General features: G+C 42.2%; 1 protein-coding gene across 1 annotated transcript in view; it reads left to right on the top strand.

Moving 5' to 3' along the window:
• The window catches only part of LOC126390636 (voltage-dependent T-type calcium channel subunit alpha-1I-like), a 334551-nt gene that overhangs the window by 109991 nt on the left and 209867 nt on the right, over positions 1–14693 (top strand). Inside the window, exons 6-7 of the mRNA XM_050045029.1 lie at positions 9502–9844; positions 11910–12002. Coding sequence (XP_049900986.1) covers positions 9502–9844; positions 11910–12002 — 436 coding nt within the window. The remainder of the gene's footprint in view (positions 1–9501; positions 9845–11909; positions 12003–14693) is intronic.

The following is a 14693-nucleotide window of genomic DNA, read 5'->3' as shown; positions in this document are numbered from 1 at the left end:
TTTTATGTGTTTATTTTATCAATAAATTGAAAATTATCAATTATTAAATTATCAATAAATTTATCAATTTATATGGTTTATTGACTTACACACCCTTTTAGCTTAGCTTGCACAGATTTTAGGGATGTGAAGCATTTGAAGATATTCCAATAAATTACATTACAATAATACCAACATATGCACTGGCAGACCATTTCTACGCCCAAGTCTGAAGGGTTAAATCATGAACTGTCTTCAGAAGAGGACAAAGGCAAGGATGGAAGCCTGGATACTTTACTGCAAACCTCCAGTTGTGCTCATATGACATCAGCCGATGTTGCAACATGCCGTCTGATCAAGCTGTCAACTCATCGGAATCCACACGTGCCACCAAAGCAGCTGTCAGCAGACTGTCATTTCACTTGTTGCACAATAAATGGAAACATCCGGGTAAATGAACAAAGTAGCCCGCCTGCAGTGACAGTTAGACCTACACAAAATAGCAAGCCAGTGTGCAGGAATGTCTGTGTTGCTTGGCAACAGTTCAGTCGCAGTCCAGTTGCAGAAATGTTTGTGTTGCTGGAGCCAAAAAAAAAAAAGAATAAACAATGAAATCCTGACTTGTTGGCGCTTGTAGAACTGTTGTTTAAAAGCAGAATCACACTCAAGGTCATGCTGTTGTGCCGAGATTTTGTTTAGAATTTTTGTTGAAGATTAGGAAACGATCATGGTTATGATTAAAAGAAGGCAGTATTGGCTGGTAGATGTACACAGGATGTATAAGAATGGCCCAATGTCACCAAGTGACAGTGATATTTTTCCACTTTTTTAATTTGTGATAGAGTTACTATTCTTCCAAATGACTCCCCTGCCTCCGCATCAGTGAAGTAAAACATCACTTAAGAGTTTTCAGGACTCTCCACGGGGCCCAGACCCCAAGCTGTGCTGTGGGGAAGCAACAGTCTCGCTTAGTTTCACTGAATCAGCCTCTGTTGTCTCATTTGAGGAGACAAGTTGGACCCGCTGACCTGTTTTCTTGTGTTCTTCCAATGAAACATCTCATTTTTTTCCACTACTCTTTTCAATTGAGTTTACTCTTACTTTGTGTAATCCTGCATGGTGTGTGTGTGAAGAATCACTTCCTGCTGTGTGCGCACACACACACACACACACACACACACACACACACACACACACACACACACACACACACAGACAGTCACACATATCCTCCTTTTCTGCACACTTTCCCAAAGCACACACACTTGCGAGGATGTGCATATATGCATGCACACACAGTCACACTCCCCCATTGACAGAACGACTATTGAATAGCCCCAGCAGGGTATCTTGGGTTTCTGAGAAGGTCTAAGCTTTAGGATGCTAATAATGCGAAGCAGGTGTACTGTACCTTTATCTCCCTGCTACCTCTAACCTTTACAGTTTGACAACAGGAGGCTCTTTGCTTTTTTCTATATCCTTTCACCTTTTCACTTGGCCTCTGTCCCTTTCTGTGGGGTGAAATCTTATTTGGTGCATGTGTGAGAGCGTTATTGTTGCGATGGTATTGCATGGTATTTCCAGGACGAATGTTCTGTATCTCGGTGGCTGCGGGCTGTTTATTTTGGTGAAAGTGTCAGAAATTCAATTACTCCTCTGTCATGTTGCTTCAAAGTCAGAGGAGTGCAAATGCTATTGTCGATTTAGGGCGGCTACCAAAACACTCTCTGCTTGTGCTTCACTTGTCTGGGTGTTTTTTTTGTTTGTAATACCGCATCTATTTGTGCGCAGTAGCAGAGGCAACAGCAGTCAATCAAAATCCTTGAACTTCAACCCATAAAACTGTGCATGCTCTGGTGATTTCACACAGCTACGTTTGATTACATTCTCATACTCCATGAACCACACCATGGCTCCCTTGCAAGATGACTTAATAGATACGATATAATGTGGCTTTAAGGCTGAATGACTTTTCTTATAACAAAACTGCCATTTGAAAGAGATCAATTTTCAAGTCGCAACAACCACGAATTTAGTTGTATTATTAAAACTGACTTTGCAAACATTTGCAATAGTCTCCCAATTTATGAAATAACATTGTCTGAAGATAAGATACTTTATTTACCCCCTTGCAGAATCTTTTCTTGGGCTCAACATCGTTACAGTTATTGATATAATAAAACACATAAAGTCAGTGTTCATGCTTTCAACAAAAATACAATACACCAATAAAAGTGATACAACTACAAAAAAAGTAAAAATGCCAAAGTAACCACTACTATAACAAAATCGGGGAGTGCAGCAAAATGCCGCCTACCTACTTTTGTTTATACAGAATGTGCCTTTTTCGGGGTAATGAGGGGCGTGAGCAAGTAACAAAACATGTAGCTCAGTGTGTAACGTAACCAGTGATGTGGGAGGGAAGCCGCGGCTGGTCAGGCGGTGATTCTCTCGTAAATCGGCCCATCCTTCACCGTCCCCGTCATTTGACGGTTAAAGGCCTCTTTGTTTGCGAGGACGAGGAGGGCGCGCAATTCCTTGTCTCCCCAGTTGCTCATCTTTACAGTGTCTGTCATGTTTGTGTTTCCCTCTTGTTACTAGCTGCTCGCTAATTCCTGCTATCAGCTGTTTCCTGTTTATCCACCGCCAGTGGGTCGCACGTGCAGTGTCATCAACAGCTCCTCCCACAAGTCATCAACAGCCCCTCCCGTGGCGGAAGGGCGCCTCGGTCTTTTTAAACTAAAAATTGAAATTGATAAGAATTGGAATTATGTAGTTGGAAGTGCATTTACTGACATCTTAGTTTTATCCTAGAAAATCAGTGTTATGTCCTTCGGTCATTTCACGCAGTTGGTTTTGAGAGCACTGATGCAAATGGTTCACCAAACCACACCACCTTGAAGGAAAACTGATTAGATGAGATTAGACATATCAAAATGCTTTGATGCTGTCTCAATTTGAGTGTTAATGCATGTGTTCTGCAGAGCATTTGTTCAGTGTGGGGACAGCAGGGTGACTTCTCTGAATTTCTTTAAAATTAGCAAATGAATAAATAAAATAGAATAAAATAACCATCAGTAATGGGTTATGATGACTCTCTTCATGTCCCCTGGTGACAGCAGAAGAAAATAGTAAGTCCGAATTAGGAGCTGAAAGCTCAGCAGGTGTTGTTTGTTCCCAAATATCTCTATGATTAAGAGTACAGCTAATACCACTGTGAAAACAGAGCTCAGACAATAACTGGGATTCGGTCGGTGGTGAGCGAGAGCCCCGGGGAGACCAAATCCGTGGCCAAGCGTTTGATTAGGCCAGTTTGGCTGCACAGAGGAGTGGGCTGGACTGCAGTCCCTGCTGCCGAGCCCAGAGAGAAAATAATGATCTGATGAGAGGCTTTGGGGTAGGCCATCACCATGGTAACCAATTCAGAGATGAGATGGAGAGGGGATGTAATCATCGGATGTCCTGACCCACCTGAGTTAATTTCAGTAATGTCATCCAATGTTGGAAAAACATGCACACAAGATTATTATTTTTTTCTTGACGACAAAGCTGATGTAAACCATGCGCGGCAGTTGTAAATCAGACCGCAGAGCGTTTCCATGGACAAAAGAGAGTGGTCTAAAACACAAACCTTTGGCTGGTGTCGTTGCTGTCATCAGTCTAACGTCTCCTCAGGTGTGAAATGACTGCTGTCTGTCTGACGCTGTCTGGTGGCGGACATAATCACCTCAGTATACAGAAACACACAGCCGATGTCCAATCTGATAATGAGCTCTGCTGTCGCTGGAAGTTGGCTCGGTCGTGTGCAGAGGTGGGGATTAGTGGATGGGTCGTACGCTGGGAACAAGAGCGGAATAAGTGGGTGGACAGTCACGTTTTTCTGATGTTCGCTGGTCTTTGGTTAGCAACGAGACAAAAATACAAACAGCAGAAGTCACAGGTGATCAACAGGAAATCATATCTGGGAACATGTTCATAAGGACGCACACTGTAATGCAGCCTCTCTCTTCTTGGCACAAAGAGTGCTATTAGAAAGTGAACAATTAAACTCCCATATAACTTTGCTGAGATAATGTCTTTGAAATGTGAGTGCTGAGCAGGAGGTCTAGGGGAACAGAGAGATGAATAGAGAGGTATTTGACATTTGATATATATTTTCTTAATTAATCCAAGGTTCATATCACATCGGATGCACAATCTGCTCGGTGATAAAACAAATACCACCTTAAAGTTTTAATTAAAACTACAGCCTATCACAGCCACTTGTAGCTTCTGATATCTCCCACCTGGCAGCATGAGCTGGATAAGTCTCAGAAATGCAGCAGTTTCACAGTGGTGGTCCAGGATATTATAAAAACAGTCAGATTTCATCAACTTAAAATCCCCTGCTTATGAAATCCAGCAATATCTGTTGCAGTTTACTTGAAAATGGTTTGTTTGTAAGTGTTTACTTGCCCTCCCGTGTGTTGTTTCCACTAAAGAAGATTCATAAAGGCTTACAGAGAGGAGCGGAGTTTGTTGATAATTATCATTTTTCACCAGAAAGTGGCAATTACATACCATCCTTTGCTTTTACTTAGTTTGATAAGCAGAGCATATCAGCCGCTTGAGATCCACATGTCACAACAGGAAATCTCAAAAGTGCGTAGCAGGAATCATATGCAAGTAATACACCAAAATAAATGATTTAATTAGTATTACAACACTAATTTATACATTTATACAACACATATTTATCATTTAGGTGTTAAATAAAGCTGGAAACATACTCTCCTGACTGCTTTAGCCCTGTGTTTTGTTTAGTTAATCAGCTCTACTTGGCCAGGAAAGAAACTGGCCGCTGTGGTTATCACTTAATTGCACTCTCAGGAATAAAGACCTGAAAAACAAATAGAAAGTGATCACATAAACAACAGTCTTGTTCAACAAAGTGCACAATTAATGACGCACTAGAACAAGACTTCAGCACTTAGGAGAAGAGAGGAAGAGAACGGTGGTATCTTGAGAGTCAGCAGCACTCCACAATAGGCTGACAAACCTACAACCCAGCCTTTGAACGTTGTTCTAAGTTTTTCTGGCTTAAGAGTTAGCTAACATTTCCTTTTACACACATCCAGAATCACATTACTTTTCATTTTGAGTAGAATTTCTGACCCCCTGAGAAATATAAGTCCAATATTTACTCGCCTGGAAAAAAAACAATATATGTCTCTTTCATTAATAGATGTTCCACCTCCTTCTCATCTGACATTTCAACACATTCTCACTGCGACCTCGTGTCATATCAACATGTGGTCATGGGCTTTCCATGTGGAGATAGGACATGCAAGGTACCCTGGGTACTTTGGTTGTTGACGTTCTGGGATGCCACGTCAGCTTCAGCCTGTTACATGCGTTGTCTGTTTTCAAATTACACTTCCGTTTTCACAGCAAATGTACAGTTTGCCTAAAGTCTCCTTCAAAATAAATGCATTACGTCGGTACAACCCTGCAAATTGATTGTTTTTCCTTCAACAACAAACACACGTGGTTATGTTTGGCCAACACATGCATGTGGTTGGGTAAAGGGCACAGAAGCAGACGGTTGGGTTTCAGACAAAAGATCGGGGTTTGGCTTTACAGTCTTACGGGTCACGAATACCGACCTCCCAGCTGAAAGTTAGTGGTTGTTGGACCAACCCACCCCCCCCTTATGTCGTCCCTACTTGGACTTCTGCTGCCTTAACTTTCATTATTGTCCCACCGCATTTCCCCTGATGACTCTGGGTGGTTTTTTCATCTGTGTCTGACCCTGGGAGTCTCTGCCCAAGTGTTGGATTTCAAGGACTTAGGTGTGAGACTGGGTTGGACATTTGGTGCTGGTCAGGCAGCTCAGGGTTTTTTTTTTTGGGGAGGGGGGGGGTTCAAGCAAAGACCAGTGGAAACAGTACAATAAATGTTCTGTGAAGTAAAAACAACAAGCTAAAAGTTTGGTAGGGGAGAGTATCTCTGTTCCCAGAGTCCTACATGTCCAGGGTCTGACTTTCCCAGGGTCATATGTTCCTAGGGGTCTTTGTTCTCAGGATCTAATGTTTGCACGGTCCTATGTTCCCAGAGTCTTATTTTCTAAGGATCCTACATCCCAGGGTCTTATTTTCCCAGGATCCTATGTTCCTTGGTTCCTATGTTTTCACGGTTGTATGTTCTTCGCGACCTATTTTCCCAGGGTCCTATATTGTCATGGCCCTATCTTCCCAAAGTCCTATGTTCCCAGGGTATTATTTTCCCAGGATCTTGTGTTCCCTGGTTCCTGTGTTTCCATAACCCTATGTTCTCAGGGTCATATGCTGCCAGGGTCTTATATTCTCATGGCCCTATCTTCCCATGGTCCTATATTCTCTCACTTTCCATATAGATTTGGGAAACATAGGACCCTGAGAAGAGGGATATGATATTATTTGTCTGAGCTTCTCTTCTGATTCTTAGGTGCAAAAAGCTTTTTTCCTAAAATGTCTTACTTTTTCTTTAATGCATAGAAAATCCTCGGTGAGTTGACCTTTAACTATAAAAGCTGAATAGACTAACCAACCAAAATGCTATATGAGACAGCAACTTTCTATCCTAGTGGTAGTTACATTTATATCAAAATGCCTTTTTTGGACTCCAAGACATGCTTGTGAAACATTTGGGTTAGGATTTCATCACTGATATGATGGAAAAAAGAGGTGAACCTGGTCAGAAATATCCAGAGCTACACTGCAAGCTAATCTAAAAAAGGCTGTGGCTCTCCTCAGGTCAGGGGGCCTGATAATAGCTTCAATTCAGTACAGCACAATACAGAGAGACAGAGTTGGTGAAAGAGATACAAAGAGTGTGGCAACGACATAGACTGAGTGAGAGACAGGGTAGTACTCGCAACGCCGCTTCCATGGAGCCTTCTCAAATACCAGGTCAGATGTAATTGCTAGCTAACGTCTGCATTCATCTGTATCCCTTTCTCCGGCATGCCCTTTAAATAGCAGCCCACTCTCAGATTAAAGTGAGATCACAAAGAGCTGTTCTCTGTCTTTAGCGCCTACCTTGCTCTTTTTGTAATGGCAAGGCAAACACATTTAATGTCTCTCGTCTCTTTTTGCCTCGCATATCATTCTTGTTTGTTTGTCTTACCCCGTCTTGCTATCCCTCTTTCAGTTATTGATTCAGTTTTTGATATATTCCCTTCCCTTTATTTGTCTTGTATCTTTTCTTTCTTGTTTTTTGACTTGCCTCAATTTCACCGTCTATTTTTCTACACTTTCCCTTTCCCTATGGCTTCCTTCTGTCCTTGTCTTTCTTTTCTTCCCTTGTTTCTTTCTCTATATGGCATTTTACTGTGTTCTCCTCTTTTTGGCATCCATTTTATCGTATACAATTCCTCCTTTCTTATATATTATTTCTTCTTTGCATCATCCAGTGTGCTTTCTTCAGTCCTGGCCTCTGTTTCATACTTGTGTGTCTTCCTCTCTTTCTCGCCTTCCTTCCTACTCTTTCACCTCCATATTTGAATGCCGAAAGCTGAACTCTCTCTGGAACTCATTTAACCAAGTGAAGGTGCTCCTTTTGGCCGACTCCTCTGTCCGTCTCCCTGTAAAAGCCCTGACATACCAAATCAGCTGCAAAGAAATAACACTGACAAGCCCGACTGATCAAACACTATGTGAAGCTTCGTGCTGCTTCACCTCTTTCGTTAAAGGCTGCACTTTAACGCCTTTCAAAAAAACTCCAGTTGACAGCCAGCTGGGCTGCATGTATTTTGTGTGCGGGTGTGAGAGGGAATAAACTTGTCAGGATCCTGTATTTGCAGTCCAAAGAATATCACAGAAAGACAAACAAAACAAACTAAGCAGCCATTTTCACGCCTCTGTGAATTTGATTCAGTAGTTTATGCTTGGAAGATAGCATCAATTTTTGCTTCGCACTGGTGTTTTTCAGCCTATGGTATGTTTGACAGTCTTCGTTTGTGAGTCTGTTTGGCGAAGGAGAAAAAAGGGTAGAAACGAAAAATAAGATAACACATAAATGGGTGAAATTGGTGATTTGCTAGACTGAGCAGCCAATCAGACGGGCTATCTCCAACTGATAGAAACAAATATGAGTAGAATGCAGTCGACGATGCCGGACACATTAAAAAAAGTACAGGAAATGGTCAACCACAGACACACAGCTGACAGTCTCCGTCAGAAAGCCGACTGTATCAGCTCGGTGTGTCAGAGTTAACGTGTCTCCATCGCTACCTTTCTGTTTCTCTCCGTCTGTGTGCCTCTGGTGTCATTTTCTTTCAATTTTACCATTACAAACATAATCATCTCCCCGCGTCTGTGTCTTTCACTCGCTAACTCTCTCTGTCTCTCCATCCTTTCATCCACTCATCTCTCTGTCTGCGATCATTATATTCTCTGCTTTCAGTTCACACCACACAAATGTTGAAAATAGCCATGAAGGACAAGTGGTTTGTGTAAAATACCCATAGAAAACCGGCTTTTATTCACACACACACACATGTATTGCATAACTCTATTTATGGCATCTCTGCACTTGCTGGGCTTGAAATTGATTTTCAAATTTTACTGATTACTCATCAAGCACAGTCATAGTTTACGCCCGGCCTCAATTTGCAGTATATCACAAACCTTTTACATAGCCTTGACTATGAGTCATTGTTTAAAACTAGACAAAGAAACAAGCTGACTCCTCTTTGGAATTTTAGAACTGAAATATCACAGCTTTTTAAATGTACTTTTAGTCTTACCTGTATTTTCATATCAAATTTAAGCAAGAAAACATTGGTTGGTATGATGTTTACATCCTTTAAGTGGCCGCCAACTTAGATCCTCACAATTATTTGGCCAGTTTAGTGAAATAGTAAGAAGATAGACTTTATTGAAGATATTCTTTATTAATCCTCGAGGGAAAATTCAATTTATTCACTCTGTTGTCATATATACACAGGACTGGAATACACACACATGCACAAACAGGACCAATGCATGCATTACATGGAGAGATGTCAGAGTGAGGGGGGCTTCCCATGGACAGACACCCCAAACAGTTTGGGGTTTGGTGCCTTGCTCAAGGGCACCTTGGCAGTGCTCAGGAGGCCAACTGGCACCTCTCCAGCTACCAGTCCATACTTTATATCTGGTCAGGACAAGGACTTTATCCGGTGACCCTCGGGTTCCCAACCAAATAGACTCAGCTACTGCTGCCCCACTGTTGGGTTTTTTGGAAGTGGGGTTGTATGGGGTACTTATCCATAGTCAGTGTGTTACTTACAGTGGGTGGCGGTTGGCACACCCCCAATTTGGCGAGTCAGCAAGGGGTACCAACACAGAAGCTTAGCAATGTACTGCAGTGGATGGGGGTCAGCAATAACATGTATTTTCACCACTCAAAAAAAAAATTATCAGTTTAAGTGTACGCTGAATTTTTTTTTTTGTCAGTGCCTTAATGTAAGTCAGCCCCTTCCAACATGGGACTCACTAGCTTCTCCCTTTACACTTCCAGCACTACAGGTATCACTCTGCCTCGGCCGTACTACATGGCTGATGAAGATGACGAGCGACCCTTCATCTGCTCCCTGCCAGTTGACAATGGCATCATGTCCTGTTCTGATGTCCCTGCCCGCCGCGGAGGAGGCAGGGCGTGCTGCCTGGACAAAGACGATGCCCTGTACCGTCAGTCACTGGGCCTGAGCCCCGAGCCTCTGGCCAATGGCAGTGTCAGTGTGGCAGGACTCTGTGTCAACTGGAACCAGTACTACACCAGGTGTCATACTGGGTACAGCAACCCCCATAAAGGAGCCATCAACTTTGACAACATCGCCTATGCCTGGATTGTCATCTTCCAGGTGAGGATTTTGGTAAACTTGGTACCGACCAGGCTGCTTTGTTTTTGGTCCAAACCCACCTTTTAACTAATTTCTGATTCTAGATTTTCACACTTTCTACTGTAGGTGGGCTCAAGATGTTAAATGAGCCATACCCAAGAGATCCATGGAACAAGAACCTTGCAGTATATTCAGCAATCATTTCACAGACAGCAGCAATGTAAATGCAACTTAAATGTCCTGTCACTGCAAAAGTACATATCAAAACAGCTTTGACAATTAGTAGGAATACAGATCAGATATAGAACTTTCAACCTTGACAACATAAACATTAAAAATGGGTTTGAATTTCCTGTTCGAATGTTTCCCAGTGTATTGTTGCCTTCAAATGGAACTTGTGAGCTTGTGGTTGCAGCATGGAAAGCAGTGTACCCCTAACACGTTCTCATCCCAAGTCGTCACATATTGCCTTTTTGTCAGTGGCCTTTCACGTCTACATATTACTCACTAGGTATCCTCCTGTGACTGCTGTTGACATTTTAGAGATGCTGCAACCAACGCCAGGACGTCAACAAAAGCACGTGGTTCGGTTTAGGCAACAAAGGCATGTGGTTAGGATTACAAAAAAGACATCATGATTTGGCTCTACATTCATACAGGAAGCAAACACGGGGCTCCAGTGTGAACGTCCGGAGTTAATTGGATCAATCCACCACCCCTCCCGCCCGCTCTTCAGGGACTTTCCAGCACCTCATATTATTTTATTACCGGCAGTGTTTCAACCTGATGCCGTCCAGCAGCATATCCAAGCACCACAACAGGTGCCGTCAGGCAGTGTTATGAACTGATGCCACCTAGCAGCGTATCATACTGCTGTGAAAGGTGGCTTTTGCTGTCAGGTGTCTGATGCCACAATCACTGACAAAGCAGCAGTATTTGATGACTTCTGAATGAGAATGGACTGGTACTCCATATGCTTGCTGTTCAAGTGGTTAAGTTGTGAAAACATTGCTGCTAGGCAATGGGAACGTGAGTGCTACTGTCTAGAAGCCACATAGGCTAACAATTTAGCAAACTAGCAAAATGCAGGAAAATAAACCTCCATGTCCATTTCTGACGTCTGCAAACAACATATGAACTCTGAGCTTTAAGAAAAGTTCCACTTACGAGACGGTGAATACCACAAGAGGGGAGCATCATAAGGACATTTCTGGTGAACACTATGAACATGATCCTAATTGAAGTCAGCATATGTGAACCTCATCAACTGAGAGGAAGTAAACATGGAGCAATCCAGTTTCAATGAAATGATCTATATAGCAGCTCCACAAAACATGGAAGCAGTTCAGGACAAATGAAGAAGTTGACTAAATTTTAGACTTGCACTGAGCTTAACAGTATCTCCATATATCCTTTCCTTCCTGGTCCACATATCCTTGTTTGTTTGGTGATACATGTCTCTGGAAAACATTGTGCAAAAATCACAAAGAAAATAATGATGATGATGAAAGAGGATGAAACTTTCCCTATAACAGCACCAAATAAAATGCTTCTTAAATTCAAGCTGCATTGAAGCTCAGGACTGTGCAATATGTTAAGGTATTTGGGGAAAACAATTTCCCACTTTTTGGTGTAGGGTTAAAAGAGAAGATCGATATCACTTTAGCACTTTAGTTTATCTTCGCTCAAAGACTGGAAACAGGAAACAGCTAGCCCTGCTCTGTCCAAAGGTAACAGCACCTCAAAAGCTCACTAGGTAATACAGTATGTTACATCTTATTTGCTTACATAAAACCAAACAATTCATTGTTACATAGGGAGGTTATGTGTCTATTCCTTGACCAGGAGCACTTGTCAGGTAACCACTGGAGACTCAGATCAAGAAATAGTCCAGTACACAATCATCTGTAAAATCACCATTTTCTTTGTATTTTGCAGACGGGCATGAGATTGGTATCGATGCTCTCATCTAACTTTCCTGCCAGAGAGCAACTCTGCCTTTAACACGTGTATTTCAACCCATAGAGCAGAATTCTTGTGCATGAAATTATTGTTTATTCACTGTGATCTCTCCCCTCGACTGTAGGTGATCACTCTTGAAGGCTGGGTGGAGATCATGTACTATGTGATGGATGCTCACTCCTTCTACAACTTCATCTACTTCATCCTACTGATTATTGTAAGTTATATTCATACACATTCAGTACAGGAAGTGTGCATACTGTAGGGCTGGGTGATCAATATCATCATAATGCTGCACACACACACACACACACACACACACACACACACACACAGGGAAGTTGTAGTTTCTGCAGTCAGCCAATTTACATACTTTTAGATTCCCTGTTTCTGTTGCAAAGCTACAAGTGACTGCAATGAAAAGCTGCCACTACTCTCTCTCTCACCTGCATGCCATTGCACACACATGTACACACACACACACACACACACACACACACACACACACACACATACACGGCTGTCAGTGTTGTAGTGAAAGCTGAGCTGAAATCCCTGGAGAATCCCCCTTTTGTTCTGATAAAACACTTTTTAATTCCAATCCTTTAGCTTCTGTCTCTGCATGTGTGCTGCAGTGTGTGTGTATGCTTTTGTATGTAAGCGCTGATGCGTGTTCCCCTCAGTATATTTCTTTTTTAGCCTGTCAGAGTGTGTGTGAGCGTGTGTGTGTGTGTGTAAGTGTTATCATAATGCAGTGTGACTGCCGGTCCTGGTTACTTCCCTAACCCAGAGGCTGTCTTGTCTTTTTTATTACACTTTTAATTGCCTGCCTTCAGATCCAAGCACAAGCTCTGCCTCTCTTTTCCTCTCCTCTTGTGTCACCAACACTCCCTTCCTTTCTTACTCCTTCATTTCGTCTTCCATTACTCTCTACATCTGTCTATCTCCTTAAATCTGCCAATCTCTGCTACTTGCCACCTTACCTTTCTTATCATTTCTCGCCATCTATCAAGCCTTGAGTCTGATAACACATCCTTCCATCCCTCCCTCGTTCATCCCCCTTTGCCTCCCTTACACCCTCTGTGTCTCATTCTTTTTTCCTTAACCTCCTTTCTTCCCCTCCTTCCTTTTATCTCTACCACCTCCTGGCTCCGTTCATGCACACCCCACCTGCCTTCGTTTTATCTTCCTTTTCTCGCTGAGCAGTATACTGGGTATCATTCATGCATCCATCACTCTACACATTATTCTCAGTCACGCGGAAACATGCACGTGCAAGCAGGCGTGCGAACACAAATCCACCTATCAATACACAGTAAAATGTGCCAAAAGCATGGTTAGCATTCCTATGGAAGCCCAGTATTCATGTGAAATGATGTTTTGACCTATCACTAGGCCCTGCAGTGGGTATCAGGCTGTGCTGTTGTAAATCTACTGGGCCCCATGACAGGTGACACCATTCTCTAGCCCTGAACTAACATACATTTAAGCTGCCTTTAGAGTCTACTCTCAATAAAACAAAGAGCAGACACCTGGCAGCTCAATCACAAGAAAATATGTTGGTATTATACATTTCTGCAAACCATAGACATGTTAAATTTGCACATTATTGTGTAAGGGATATGTTGAAACTTTACATTTCAGTGCTGTGGTTGTAGTGTGGTTAGGTTTAGGCACAAATACCACTTGGTTATAAAAAGTAATGATGTCTCTGTATATAATAACTGCTTTTCGTAGCACTACCATTAACAGGTCACTAAAAAACACCCAAGTTTGGAGCCCACAAAGCAGATGGACACATACTGATGGACCCCTACAAAAACCCCAAATTTGGAGCCTAAAAAGCAGATGGAAACATACTGACTAGTTGCTGAAAAAAACAAAAAACACCCATTTTAAGTCTAAAAAGCTGCTGGGAAGACAATGACAGATCACAACAAAACATCAGAGTTTGGAACCTAAAGAGCCGCTGGAAAAACCCAGACAGGTTGCTACAAAACAACCAAGTTTGGGGCGTAGAAGGCAGATTGAAACATACCGATGGGTTGCTACAAATCACCCAAGTTTGGAGCCTATAGAGCCCCTGGAAAAACACAGATATGTCATCACAAAGCATGCACGTTTGAAGCCTAACAAGTAGATGAAAACATACTGATGATTCACTACAAAACACCCACATTTGAGCCTAAAAAACAGATGGTTGATAAAAAAACACCCATTTTGAGACTAAAATGCAGCAGGAAAGATACTGACAGGTTGCTACAAAACACCCAAGTTCGGAGCCTAAAAAGCAGATGGAAACATACAGACAGGTTGCTACAAAACACCCAAGGTGAGAGCCTAAAAAGAGGATAGAAACATACTGACGGGTCGCTACAAAACACCCAAGTTTGGTGACTCAGTTAAACACAACCACTTTTGTTATTTCGTGGTCTTGAACAGTTGTGTGCATATGGCTGCAGCTTGGGAGGCATTTTGCCTGGGTTAAACGCCATTCGCCATCCTCTCTACCTCCTTATCACAAAGTCTGCATATATATTACACGTTAATATGATACATATAAAACATGCAAATGTAACATATTTGTGGCATGCAGAAACCTACAAGGCCAACTGAACCCGGCTTTATGTCTTCATTTTATCTGCCTATGCTTTACTGCCGTAACTGCCCCTAGTGCTTCGATCAGCAGTATAATTTTTATGCCATGGACTGCTCCAGTAGTCATCCCTACGTATTTAGCTCCACCAGTCTTACAGATAATAGTTATATCAGACAACAAGTTTATTGACACACACACATGGAAAAGGACACATTTACACACTATTTTCCAGATTTTTGCTGTGTAACATTATCTTCTGCATCAAGATTGCCTTGCCACAGTTGATTTGTCATATAATGGTTGCCTTTT

This window comes from Epinephelus moara, chromosome 5 (genome assembly GCF_006386435.1).
Source record: "Epinephelus moara isolate mb chromosome 5, YSFRI_EMoa_1.0, whole genome shotgun sequence".
Classification (NCBI taxonomy): Eukaryota; Metazoa; Chordata; class Actinopteri; order Perciformes; family Serranidae; genus Epinephelus; species Epinephelus moara.
This window is presented reverse-complemented; position numbering and strand designations above follow the sequence as displayed.